This window comes from Cetorhinus maximus, chromosome 15 (assembly GCF_964194155.1).
Source record: "Cetorhinus maximus chromosome 15, sCetMax3.hap1.1, whole genome shotgun sequence".
NCBI lineage: Eukaryota > Metazoa > Chordata > Chondrichthyes > Lamniformes > Cetorhinidae > Cetorhinus > Cetorhinus maximus.
Genome location: NC_135893.1, coordinates 80,259,448 through 80,273,256, shown reverse-complemented (window position 1 = coordinate 80,273,256; position 13,809 = coordinate 80,259,448). Strand labels below are relative to the sequence as shown.

Genomic DNA, 13,809 nt, shown 5'->3' with positions numbered 1-13,809 from the left:
AGTCTGTGCTGCCTTGCCCCCCGACACACCCCCGCCTCCCCCCACCCCCCACACCAGCCTGCCCTGCAGTGCAGCCTTTGCCCCGGCACCGCATGGAAAACCAGCCGAGAAAAAGCAACTCATCTGTGCCCCCATCGAATGTGCGCCCCCACTTCCTTGATGCCCTACGGGCGATGCTCGCGAGCGCTGCGCGAAGTTGTGTGCGCTCACCTCTGAGTTCCCCTCAAAGTTCAAGTCGCCAGGTGCACACCTTTTAAAGGCAGTCGTGAAGCACGATGTTCTGAAGTCACGCCAACGTGGGCGGTAAATTTGACGTGGGGGAGCTGATTCTGGCGAACAAGGCTTATAATGAGATGCTAAAGTATTGAAATTAGGTCCCCGACGTGTGTTGGCACAGTAGACGCAGCCCACCATTGAGGGGTGGAGCAGACAATTGCAAACTGGTTTCACGACAACGTGAAACCGATTTTTGGCTTTCACACCATATTGTTGTCGTTCCCCCCCACCTCCCGGCCTCCCGGCCTGCCAGGACACCCGACACCAACAGGACCAGGCCACTCCCCCCCCAATGTTTAGCAATTTGGTGAAATCTAATATTTGCAGCTGTTTTGTAACATTTCAGTTTCATGCTCCATAACTCAACTCAATGTGAACAAAAACTTCAAATTATTATCAAAAGGTAGGAACGATACGGGAAATTAACATTTTACAATATTTTGGGGGAAAAAAAGCCTCTCAATTTCTATCAAAGGTGAAATATTTACCTCAAGTTTTCCATCAAGGCTATCCTGACAGAAGCTTTTCACATTCTCCGTGGTGATGTCATCAAATGGAAACTTGTATTTCTTAATGCTGGTGATGTTAATTAAACGGATTGTTGGTGTATCCTCCTTTTTAACAGAGAAATACCCCAGGACGTGTTCAATGTCACCATTCAGTTCAATGAAAACAAAAAGGATCTGAGGAAAGGAAATGCCGAGGATTGAGACCAGTCTTTGAAGGGCTGGTTGGCAGCATAAATTTTCTTCTGAAACATGGCATGAGGATAAGTTGGCTCTTCTTACTTTCATTATTATAACACTCATTGTCCTTCTCTGGTTTAGCAAAAATAAAGAAATAAATGTTGCTTGCCTGAACTAAATAAACCTTGATGTAACGTCCTTGTGGCTGAGGTTCTGAGTAATTCAGTTCACAAGATAAACATGATGAAGAAGGCCACTCTGCCCATCTTAGCATATTCAGAAAGACCCGATGTCCCCAAGCCCCATGGAGACCACCTCCCTCCCCACCACCCCCCTCCACCACCATTGTCTGTGGCATACAGATTTTTTTTTAATAATTCTGTTTTTTCCACTACCAATCTATCTCGACGTCCATTGCATGTGTTGATCACTGTGTGAAGAAAACTTCTCAATAACATTTCCAAATTATAGAATTGTTACCACTACAAAGCTTTACTATCTTGGCACTGCTAGAGTTATAATTCATGTTTAGCAGCTCTGGAACCGAGTCAAATATTCAAATAGAAACAACTTTTCAAAACGATATTAGAACGAGTTAGCAGATCCTCAGATTCAGATACAAAAACATATTTTTGAAACTCATTGATTTTCATACTCAAAACTAGCAAAGGCTATATGTTTCTAAATGAAGATGGGGATGAGGAAGAAACAAAACCCTTTCATTACCTCTTTAAACATTTTTTAATGGTTTATTGGGAAATAGTTGTGGGGGTTAACAGGCAATGAACAGAAGGTTCTATACCTTGCCTCTGAAGGAAACTGCAGCATCTCTAAAGTTCTTCAGTAGCTGATTGTGCTCCTCAATTGTCTTGTTGATGAACAACAGGATGTGGATGTCAATTTTAGCATCAAAAATGTTAGCATTATTCTGTAAAATTAAACATCAGGGGTGATGCTTGCCAAACGTTATAAATATACAAATACAAAAACAGGTTCTTTGCAGCGAAAAGACAATTGATAACAATTGAAAAGCAAGTGTTACAAAAGGTCCATCAATGTTCATTCTAACCATTCAATGATGCATATTAAAGTGCCACTCTCCCCAATTCTTAGTAATGCTAAATCTTACAGAATGAAAAACAGTGCCTAATGGAAAGATGAAGTGCTGTTCCTTGAGCATTCATTGAGTTTGCATTGGAACACTGCAGCAAGCCGAGGACAGAGAGATCAGAGTGACAACAAGGTGGAAGATTAAAATGACAGGCCACCAGGAGCTCAGGGTCATGTTTGCAGACTAAATGGAGGTATTCCAAAGGTAGCCATCCAATCTGTCTTTGCTCTCCCCAGTGTACAGCAGACCGCATTGTGGGCAGCAAGTACAGTATACTAAATTGAAAGTAGATGTAAATCGCTGTTTCACTTTGGAAAGCGTGTTTGAGGCCTTGGCCGGTGAAGAGACAGGAGGTAAAAGGACAGGTGTTGCATTTCCTGCAATTTTGATTGACACTTTGCAGCCTTCCAGACTCAACATTGAGTTCAACAGTTTCAGACTGTAATCTCTGCCTCCATTTTGTTTCCTGTGCTTTGCATGTTTCAGTCTTAATGGTGTTTATCTCCTATCTTTGCTATTTGACACCAGCTGTACATTATTCTGTCACTCACACCTCCTCTGGACACATCTTTTGTTCCCCTTCCATGTTCCATGATGACCTTTGACCCAGAAGCAGTACAGTAAAGAAAATATGAAATTTCTTTAAAGAGCCTATGGAATCGGTAATTGTTTTTAAGAATGTTAGAACGGCACTTTTAAGAGTTTTCATCAATTGCAAAGAGATCCATTGTAATCTCCTTGCATAATAAGACATGCTGGTCCACGTGACCTGGCGACCGCTGACCTGAAAGCAGTACCAACAGGAAAGAAGTTAAGAGAGAAGCCATGTGGCTGGTAGATACAAATGAGAGCTGCAAACAAAAGGGAGCACAGAGAAAGCACTTTTACAAGGAGCTGTGTGTGTGTAATACAGTTAAATAGGACAGAAAGCCAAAGGCAGAATTAGAGCAGAGATAGTGAACTAGACAGTTTTACTGCTGCTACTTCAGGTTTGCCAGAGCCAACCAGGCTATTTAACAGGGTTTATTAAAGGGTTCAGATAAAGGAGTTTCTGGGGAATCTGTGCCATCAAGGCTAGCATGGTGGAGGTTGTGCAGGACTGGGCCGTTTGGGTGACGACTGTCGCCGGGGACCTTGATGAAATATGGCTGCTTGTGAACTTGACTCGAGGGCAAAATTCATTGAGTGGGAAAGTGAAAGATCCTACGTACCAGAGGCCGAGTTAGAGAATTCTGGAACTACATGTGGTGCTACTTGTCTGCAGGGAGTGATGTGGGTGCTTATGGCAGTGTAAGACATATCTTTGTTGTATCGACTATTTAAAGTGAAATTTACCTTTTTATTTGAAGTAGCATTTGCCTGTTAATTCATGTTTAATTTATGTTGGTTCTGATTTGTATTAAAGTAAAAGCTGCAAAAAGTGGAATCTTGTTTGTAATTTCTTCATTTGGGCGTCATACAGTAAATTTGGTTATTTTGGTTTATGGTTCCCCCATGGGGATCGTAAAAGTTCCATTACTACTCCTTTTTGCCCTGCACCACCAACTCTTTTGCCATTTAATTTCTCCTGCCTTCCGCCCCATCACAAACCTTCTCTGTTGTTCTTTCCCATCCTCCCCCATTTCACCTGCTTAAAATCTATCATATTTCTAACTTTTCCCAATTCTGATGAGAGGTCATCGACCTGAAGCGTTAGCTCTGTTTCTCTCTCCACAAATGCTGTCAGACAGGACTGTAAAAGATTTTTACCATTCATCAGGTCATTAGCAAAGGTTTGACTCTCCCTTAACATATCTATCATAGTGTCTTAAAAAAAATAGTCACTCTCTTCAAATGTTCAACATCCAGTATTTGGGTAGGCCATTGCATGTATACCTTCTGCGTAAAGAAGTTATAAGTTAACGACATAGTCCCCTTTTGCATCTGCACTTGAATCAATGGCATCTTGTCTTACAGTTTGTGTTACAATTGAACGTTTTCTGGGACCCAACTTAAGTATTCCTTCAGGAATGTTAACTAGGTCATCTCTAAATCATCTTTCTTCCCAATGTTTTTCCCATTCCTTAACTTTTCTTACAATTCGAATGCCCGATCTCATTTAGCAACTTGGCTGACTTTATTTAGGGATTATTAAAAGTGTGTTTTTTGTGACTTCTACCAATGCGTTCACTGACTTAATTTGAAGTGATTATCAGTTAAAACTAAATTTCCTCACAAATTTTAGGGAAAAAATCTTTGAAACCATTGCATTCTTACAAAGAGATGAAGGTCCGAGACATACATGCACCATATCAACGATTCAGCATGTATATTCCATGCTGTACATGGCATTCTGACATCTCTGATATAATGTACATATCTGAACCTGATTTTTGACAGGAAAGGAATTGAAGACTGCATAATTTAGAGTTTTATAAGGAGAGTTGGATCGCCTTTCAGTGCTGCTCTGAGGGTGAAAGCTATGGTCTTTAATCAAATGTTGACTCAGCTCACACACCGGTTGCACAGGTTGCTAAAAACCAAGGTCAACACTCTTCCCTTCCGATAAAATAACAATTTCATCATCATAGTATCATTTTAGACAATAAATATAAGCCTTTAAATTATTTAGAGATTGAGCAAGGGTCTGGGGTGATTTGCCTTGAGGCTCCTCCCATTCTGCTGCAGTACCTTCAGCAGAAACTCTGTTTGCCAGTATAAACACGGCTTATGCCAAAACCTCTGCCAAAGTTACTGTGGCAGAGCAGGAGGAGCCCTGAAGAAATTTGCACCAATGATGGTGAGCCTCATAAATACAGTGTAAATAGTTGTGGGTTTTCATTTTGTTATTTTAAATCCCCTTGTTTGTTTCTTGAGTATCAGCAACCTACAAAATAAAAGTTTATTTTTATTGATTTTCATTGAATGTACCTGGGTTTTTGAGATCCAATTTCTCCCCAGTCATCCTTCCTGTATATTTAACTCTTGCAATAAAACCTATAAACTCTAGGTAAAACTTGGGCTATCAGACCATCAACAAAAACCCAACTTTAATGGTCTTTACCTTTCTTCATATTCCATCCAAGATCGGGATAACTCTACTATGGTCCAGTTCCTAGAACTGTACACAACATTCAAGGTGGGAGAGACCAATGTTTTGTACAAATGAATGATTGTTTCCTGGGATGTGTGTTTCATTCGTCAAACTACAATTCCCAGCATCTTTTTGATGTTCCTTCACCACCAATGCACATGGTGTTGATGTTCAAAAGTGCATTCACTAAATTGCACAGATTTAGCTGGTTACCTTGTACTCCCACTGTGTGTTGTCCTTCCCCAGATTCGACACTTTGTATTTTTCTGCCTTAAACACTCTCTCACTTTTTGATTAAATATTCTGCCCTGCCTAGTTCCTCGGCAACCATTTATTTGTAAGTCTTCATAATTTGGTATAATTGGCAAATTTGATTAATCAATCAGACACATTAGAGCTAATGGTGAAACGTCACTGACCTGAAACGTTAAGTCTCTTTTTCTCTCTGCACAGATGCTGCCCAGTCTGCTGGGTATCTCCAGCATTTTCTGTTTTTATTTCAGATTTCCAGTATCTGCAGTATTTTGCTTCAATAACATCTAAATATATTCCTTTCAGAACCAAAATAACGAAAGCGTTACATAACATACCTCTTTGGTAAACTCAGTTACAAAGTGCATTTTATTAATCCTGATAAATTTACTGAATTCCTCCTTAGTCAAACCAGTTTCTTCCTGGATTTCGAAGTCTGCTCGCCGATCATCAAACTAAGAAAACAAGAACATGTTAAAGTTACATTCAGCCAAAGAATTCACTGTTAATCAAATACAAATGCATGTGTTCATACACAATGAATAGTTATGTTATTTAATTTTTTGGAATTTGTATTTCTACACAATTTACGTATGCAGGTTCTTTCCACACACTGGACCATCAGCAAATATTGCTAACAAATGCTTAAGGTTTTGTTTCTGTAATCGGCACAGTTACAGAAATAGGAACAGGAGTAGGCTAATTAACCCCTTGAGCCTATTCTGTCATTCTATGACCTAACTCAATATACCTGCCTTTTCCCTTATCCCTTAATACCTTTGTTAACAAAAATCTATCAATCTCAGTTTTAAAGAACACCCCCTCCCCCGCCACCAAGTCTCTTCAGACCTCCACTGTTCCTAGCTTTATATCATTTAGAAAGGAGTCCAATCTATTCTTTATAGGTCCAAAGTGCATCCACAAAACGGTCCCACAGCTTGAAGATAAACACACAGTGTGGACAAGGTTAAGGCTGCCAGTCAGGATGAAAAATCTGAGATCACTATGTTATAACGGGCAACAGCAGTGCAACAAATAACTAACCTCAGTTCTCGGTTTCAGGCATAGTTTAAACATATGCTTTTGGAAAAGCAGCAATTGATGCTATTAAGTGGTTGACAGGTCCAATCAAATATAACCATGCTTTAGTTTCTGGATATTTAAGTCAGCTTGACATATATTGGCTACAAATCGATTTCCTGTAGTTTTGTCCACTGAAAGTCAGGGCAAAGCTAATTTCAATCAGAATGCATTAGTGAGTCTATACAACAACAACTCACATTTAGATAGCACCTTCAACAATGTAAGATGTCCCAAGGTATTTCACAGGAGCAATTGTCAAACAAAATTTGACAGCCAGCCAGATGAAGAGGTATTAGAACAAGTGACCAAAAGCTTCATCAAAAAAGTAAGATTTCTTAAAGGAAATGAGAGAGGCCGCAAGGCAGAAGGGTTTATGAAGGACATTTTGGAATGGTCGAGAAAAGTAAATCCGGGATGTACAAATGCTCGGAATTGGAGGAATGCAGAAATCCTGGAGGGGCTGTGCGACGTTACATTGATAGGGAGGTGCAAGACCAAGGAGTGATTTAAAACAAGGATTAGAATTTTAAAATTGGTAAAAGGATGGGGATCTGCAGTCCTGGGATTTATGAAGCTCTAATACTTGGTAGAAATATGCAGCAGCAGCTGTATGTCAGAGAATGATTTTCCCCAAGTCAGGAATGTACAACACGGATAGAAAATATAACGGATGACTAAACAATCTTCCAGGAAATTGAACTAAATAACTTGGAGCTTGTGGTCATTTTCTTAATTGTCTTTGTTCTGTTGTTGCTTTTTCTTTCTGTCTCATCTCTTCTGCTTCTTTCTATTGTCTTATGCTTCACCCTTCCCCTTGTTTGCCACCAAGGAATGTTGGCTACATTTGGGTTAGGTTTGGGGGAAAATATTACCTTCTGCAGCTTCTTTTTATGTTCTTCTCAATCACTTGTGCATCTCCTCAGCCCTCACTCCCATATTTATTCTCTTCCCCTTTGAACTACACAGCCATCCATATATTCTGCCCTCCTCCTTGTTCCACAATCACTCACTTTATCCTCAACCCTCCATTCACTCCTCCCTATCTCCACTAACTATCCTCAAGGACAGGATTTCCCTCAGCCTCAATCTGTTTTCTTCTTCCTCAATTTTCCTCTCACACTCCCTTCTCATCTATTTTGTTCAAAGGGGCTTTGTCTGCTTTCATAATTCAACTGAAGTATTTACGTTGTTTAAAGAAATCAAATTAGAATGAAGAAGACACTCTATGTCTGCCTTTCTCTATATGTCTCTCTTTCGCCCATAGAAGCATACAATAATTGCCGATTTACTTTTCTAAATGTCAATGTAATAGTTAAGATGCATAGTTTCATAATGCCATTTTTAATTGAACTGATATTAGCATTAAGAAAGACTCTCCCTCCTTCTTTCACACTTAACTTGGCCCTGTCTCTTCCTCCCTCCTCCTCTGCATAATACACTTTCTAACATTTATAGATCACTAAAGGTAAAACAGAAAGGTGATCAGTACCTCAGGAGCGGAGCTTCAAGAAGGCTGATACTGAAGATTTTCAAATAGAAGCAGTTGATTTAAGACTTGAATTGCTCTATCTGTGGCTGCAAAAGGGGGATTTTTTCACTTCATGATCTTCTATATAAAGGAGAATTTTCTCCAAAATTGGGTACAGAACTATATTAATTGTATTTCAATTGTGGCTAATGCAATTGTGGCTCTCTATGGAAAGTGCCAGGTCTCAACTCCAGACCCCTCCCCTGGTACTCACTCCTCTACAGCCTAGCAATGATTGAGAACCATCAATACCACAGTGAAGGGAGACAGGTGTGACCCTGTGTCCTTCCACTTTGTGATTTCCTTCTATGGCTGAATGAAATGTGTTTAATTCAGAATTAAGATTTGCTCAGGATTCCTATCAACAGTAGAAATTCTTTTAAATGTATACATTTTTGGTTACAGCTCTTTTCAAAATGAATTTAGAAGCACAACTGAAAGAAAAAAAATGAAGTCCCACATAAATGTATACTTTACATCCTATTTATTGCATTTCATATTAACTCCACCACATATTTTGTGCGCCAACCAATAGCTTCAGAGACTGTGCAATTAAGTGGGGAGAGGTTAGTAAACTGGGAAGGCTGTATGGTTCGTTCAGGCACGGTACAATTAAATTAAAGGAGAATGACTAATAAATGGGTGGCCTATAATTGGATCAAGTATGTGTTCGCCAAATGCCAACTGTTTTTCCAAATGAAACAGCTACATTAACACAACTTACCTTTTTGAACAGTGCTATGGATTTCTTTGATATGCCATATTTTTCTAAAATTTTTACATCGGTGCTGATAGCAAATGGTATTTCCACCACATCATTTGCTGTCTCTGAAAATGTTTTCACATCATCATTTTCAAGGTCCTCAAAAAAGAAATGCAAAATCAGTTCTGTAAGATGCTCCAGTGTAGCAAGGACTATGTAAGTCTGAATAATTATACGTTTATCTTACAAGATTTTTGAAAATCTGTGCAAATAAAATGATTACCTTGAAAAAGCCAATGATGACAACCTCGGCTGAGTCAATAAACTTTTCAACTTCAGCTACACTCTCCAGGAATGTATAGCTAGGACTGGTTCTTCTTTTTAGCCAGCTGATAATGCCTTTGGCATTTCTTTCCCCTGAAGGAACATAAACCATCAGCTGAATATCAACATATGTTGTGGTTCAAGTAATCCAAAATCATTGGTGAATGTGTCTATAACCAACAGTTGCTTCACTGTAGTACTTTAAGCCCCTTAACTACAATGACTTCTCTTACTGATTACTCTAAGAAGAAATTAGTTTCTGAAAAAAGTCTACAAAATTTGAACAAATGTGATGGGTCAGTCCATTAACAGGGGTAGATAAAGTGACATGTATTGAGATGTGAGAACAACTAATGCATCTCTGTGAGGTGTAATTACAAATTAAAATTGTGACAATAATCTCTTTCATGAAATAGAATGCAATCCTGAGGGAATATTCTAATACCCAGGGAATCGTTTACATTAAAATTCATAAGAATGAAACCATAAAGGGGCTGTTAGTTAAAAAAGGAAAGGTTTACAAAGGTTAATAGGATGTTATCAAGTGGAAATAGTCTGATTAGGGTGGGAGCAGGTTCATGTGCAGCATAGACACCAGCATGGATTAGATGGATTGGATGGTCTGTTTCTATAATGTACATTCTAGGCCATTCTATGTCTTGCAAATGGGTGTCTCAGTGGAATAGACACAGGCTTTTTGTCTCTGGGGCCTGGATTCAAGTCCACTTCAGTCTGATGAGATGAATCCATTCTTCTAGCTCTAAGGGACAATATAAAGTGTAAAATATGCTTTGGTAGTGTGCATGGGTTTACAATAAAAATGGCCCCTAATTTGGCATTAACTGGCCATATCATTAGTACCCAAGTGCCACACCAGTGCAACAGCAATACTCTTCTGTGGTGAAACTTACAACTTCAGTTGTGAGAGGAAAGAATTTTTAACTTTTTGACACCAGGAGTCGGGTGGCCAAGTAGTGGGCAGGAATCCTGGAATTAAGACTTTCCCCGCTCGCTGGAGAAGAGGCCACAGAATCAGGTAAGTGGGAGCCCTGACCTTGGGAGGGATGCTTTGATTTCTGGCTCCTGGAGTAGTGATGGAGGGGCATATAATCCTGGGGGAGGGAGTCTGATCCTAGACCCAAGGGAGGGGGTCTGGTTCTGTAGGTCCAATTGGGGGGGTGCAGGGGAGGGTTTTGTATGGATGGGTTTTCTGTTGGTTGAGGGGAGAGCTTGGAGGGACTGGAGAAAGCACGACTGTACCTCATTGGCCCAGAAACAATCCTCCCCATGGCTCTCCTACCCTTGCTGCAGCTGCCAGGGAAAACTGGTTGGTCACAGTTAAACCTGCAGAACAGGTTAAAGCTGAGGCTTCCAGCCTCATTAACCTATTTAAAATGTCAACTCACCTCCTGGGAGCAGGTTGGATGTCTGCCCTTTGTCCCATCTGAATAAACGCCGGAAGTCAGCGGGTTAGAGTCAGCTTCCTGACGTGCTTCCCGTTTTTGGTCCTTCAATCCCTCCACCTGCTCCCAATCCCACCCCTGTTAAAACTCCCCCTATATTTTGGGGTTGAAGCAGAGACCAAGACAAGGGCAGAGTGGATGGAATACTGCTCTCAACTTAACTGTATTAAACCTGACCTGAGAATGGAATGGAAACCCAGTGCTAACTCCCTGAATTAACAGCCCTTACCTTAGGGCACAGAGAAGTTATTAATACAAAAATGATCTCTGGGAAAAATATGGACAAAAATATGTTAATGATCCATCGTTTGTAGTAGAAACACTCCTACCCTATGGTCATAGGATGTCCAAGTTAGCAGGCAAAGTCTGAGGGATTCACTTGCACCTCGATGGCTAGCGCTCAAACACAGCAGTTTCCTGGACTAGCCGTAGTATTAAAACTTCATGTTAGGTGTCCAAGAGATTGTACCTGTCTACTCTAACCTATATTTATAAAATGTTTATTCTATTCCAGAAAGTAAATCCATGGCTGTAGCAATCATTTTTGATTCAACTAAAGAGAGTCCATGATCTTTCAAATACAATGTATAGATTACTATGGGAACAGTGAAGGATGCCACATGACCAGGATATATGGAAGTGAGTACTATGTAATGGGAGATGGTGGTGCAGTGGTAATGTCACTGGCCTTGTAATCCAGAGACCTAGACTTCATGCTCTGGGGAGATGGGTTCAAACCACCATCATAGCAGCTGGCTAATTCAATTAATGAATAAACCTGGAATTGAAAGCTAGTCAAAGCTATTTTTTTTGCGGTTAAAAACCCATTGGGCTCATTAATATCCTTTGGAAGGAAATCTCCCATCCTGGACTATATGTGACACCATATCCGCAATAATGTGGTTGACTCTTAACTGCCCTCTGAAATGGCCTAACCTCAGTTCAAGGGCAAATAAGGATGGGTAATAAATGCTGGCTTTGCTAGTGACACCCACATCCCATGAAAGAATAAAAAGTGAATACCAAATAGAAGAAGACTGGTTAGTTGGGATGAAGGGAGATCTCCACTGAGTGCCTTAAAAAGGGATTGAGTAAGTTTAAATGAACAACTTTTTTAGTGTTAATTATCTGTGAATTGAAGTTGATTATAGGTGAGTTAAGAAAATGTGTAAGTTGTCACCCCTTCGAATATACAGCAGGCACTCAAGGACTCAGACACTCTTGTCAAAAGAGTGATGTAATGCAAAGTTTAGGCTGGCTCTTCCTGAAACTGACTGTAGGTAGACATGATTTATTTTGTGGTATACACTATCTCCCACTGCTTAAACAAAAATAATATAAACATAGGAATTCAGATTCTGGTTATAGAGTTCTCGGGTTTCACTTTTAAACTTTATGAGGTTAAAAGGTAAATTTTACTCAGTGCACGCCCTTCACTCATTTTATTCATTGTTATACTCCCTTTATCCAGAACTGTCTCTAAATTAAACTGTCTTTCATTATTTATTCAATTTGAAGCCGGTAAATATCTGATGAGAATCATATTACCTGTGTAGTCAATTGGAGTTTTTCTGTCACTATCCTTAAAAAACTTTAATGTTGGATAGCCTTGGATACCAAACTCTGAACCAAGCTCCTTCTCTTCTACGGCATCTACCTTGGCGAGTTTTAATTCCGAAGATTCATTCTTCAGCTGCCCTGCAGCATTGGCATATTCTGGTTCCAAACTCTTACAGTGTCCACACCAAGGGGCATCTTTAAGGAGGAGATGCGGAAATATCAACCTTAAGACAAATAATTCACTGAAACGCTACACATCGGGGGACAAACATTCAGCCTTCAGAAAAAAAGCTGCAGCTTTCTTGTTTTGTTTTTTCAGTCAAATGCTCTACCATAGAAAACAATAGAGTAAATACACCTTGACGGAATTAAATACTGAGGGTTAAACCAGTGTAAAAGGACTTAATTTTTAACTGAGGGATAAAGTAAACATAAAGCATAGCTCAATTAACTTGTTTTCTTCAAAATAAAGTAGCTAAGTTCTAGAATTATATTTTTGTTTGCTCAGAATAATTCTATGATTCTATCCATAACTTCATTGGGCAGGTCAGTTGTAACAAGGGGTTGTTTGAAATGCACATAAGAAACAGTAGCTGGCTATCAATTCCTTTGCACAGTTCCTAGTATTTGCAAGTACAGCCAGGCTACACATTAAGTTCAGTTACTTTTATCGTGGATTCATACTGGGCAGTCAGCATGAAGAATTTGTAATGCACAATAAGGTACCATGTTGCCACATCAGTGTTAGTGCAATCTTGACATTTCTGCTGCCAAGCCAGGTAGGCTTTGATCACGGGAGTAGCACTGAATTACAGTGACTTTTGATGCTCACATTTTTACTTTTACAAAGTAATAACAAGGCAGAATCTTTCGGTAGATCCTGGAACATGTGTCAGATATTTTAGCAGTTCTTCGCTTCACAACATTATTGAAGAGATCAATGATATCTCTTCGAGGAATCCTAGAAGCACCAGTTTGACCTCATCCTCACAGGTACAAATGATTACACAGACCCGAATTGTAATTATGCATGGATAAAGTATTAGGTTACATTTATAATCAACCAACTATATATTAATTTCCAACACAATTATTTTCAGATAGTGTCAATTGTGTGTTACTTAATTAGCTGAATGTACAAATTACATAACGAGTTCGGAAGTATGAGCTGTCATTTTTTATGGTAGAATGTTATATGGATATTTGCACGCACATGGTTTGTCACGAAAGTTTTGTTTTGACTTTCAAGCACGTGAAGCTTGCAAATGAGTTTTGACTTCTTACTTACAAAATTCCACCAGGAGGTATTTGTTCTCCTTTAGTGCTCTCGCGAAATTGTGCTTGTTCAGCACCAAAACGTCCTGATCTTCAGCAATCTCGTCAGAAACGACTTCTTCGGCATCTTCCTTTGATGGTGACGGCTCATTTAGCTCAGTTTCTTCGGCCTTCGCAGTGGAAAGGAAGGCGAGGAGCAGCATTAAGATGCACAGCTTGGTCATGGTGATGAGGAACAGCACGCTGCCCACAAGCAGCGCTGATAAAGCCAAGGCCAACGTGACGCCTGCCTGACTACACCTCGTGGAATATTATTACTGGTTTGTAGTTATAATAAAATTACTGATGCATTACCATACAAAAGGACGATCTTTACATTGTAGTATGTTTCAGGTATGATGTAGGATCACAGCACATAATCGTGGCAAAGAAAAACTTCCACAAAGGTAATCTCAGTTTATCAGTGTTCAACTGC

At 39.8% G+C, this 13,809-nt stretch overlaps 1 protein-coding gene across 1 annotated transcript in view; it reads right to left on the bottom strand.

Moving 5' to 3' along the window:
- The window catches only part of LOC144690302 (protein disulfide-isomerase-like), a 38,723-nt gene extending 25,165 nt beyond the window's left edge, over positions 1-13,558 (bottom strand). Inside the window, exons 1-7 of the mRNA XM_078557657.1 lie at positions 13,348-13,558; positions 12,048-12,254; positions 8,996-9,129; positions 8,734-8,871; positions 5,737-5,853; positions 1,765-1,890; positions 765-959 (exon numbers count right to left, since the gene is read on the bottom strand). Of these exons, the coding sequence (XP_078413783.1) occupies positions 765-959; positions 1,765-1,890; positions 5,737-5,853; positions 8,734-8,871; positions 8,996-9,129; positions 12,048-12,254; positions 13,348-13,558 (1,128 nt within the window). The remainder of the gene's footprint in view (positions 1-764; positions 960-1,764; positions 1,891-5,736; positions 5,854-8,733; positions 8,872-8,995; positions 9,130-12,047; positions 12,255-13,347) is intronic.
- Positions 13,559-13,809: the final 251 nt, after the last annotated feature.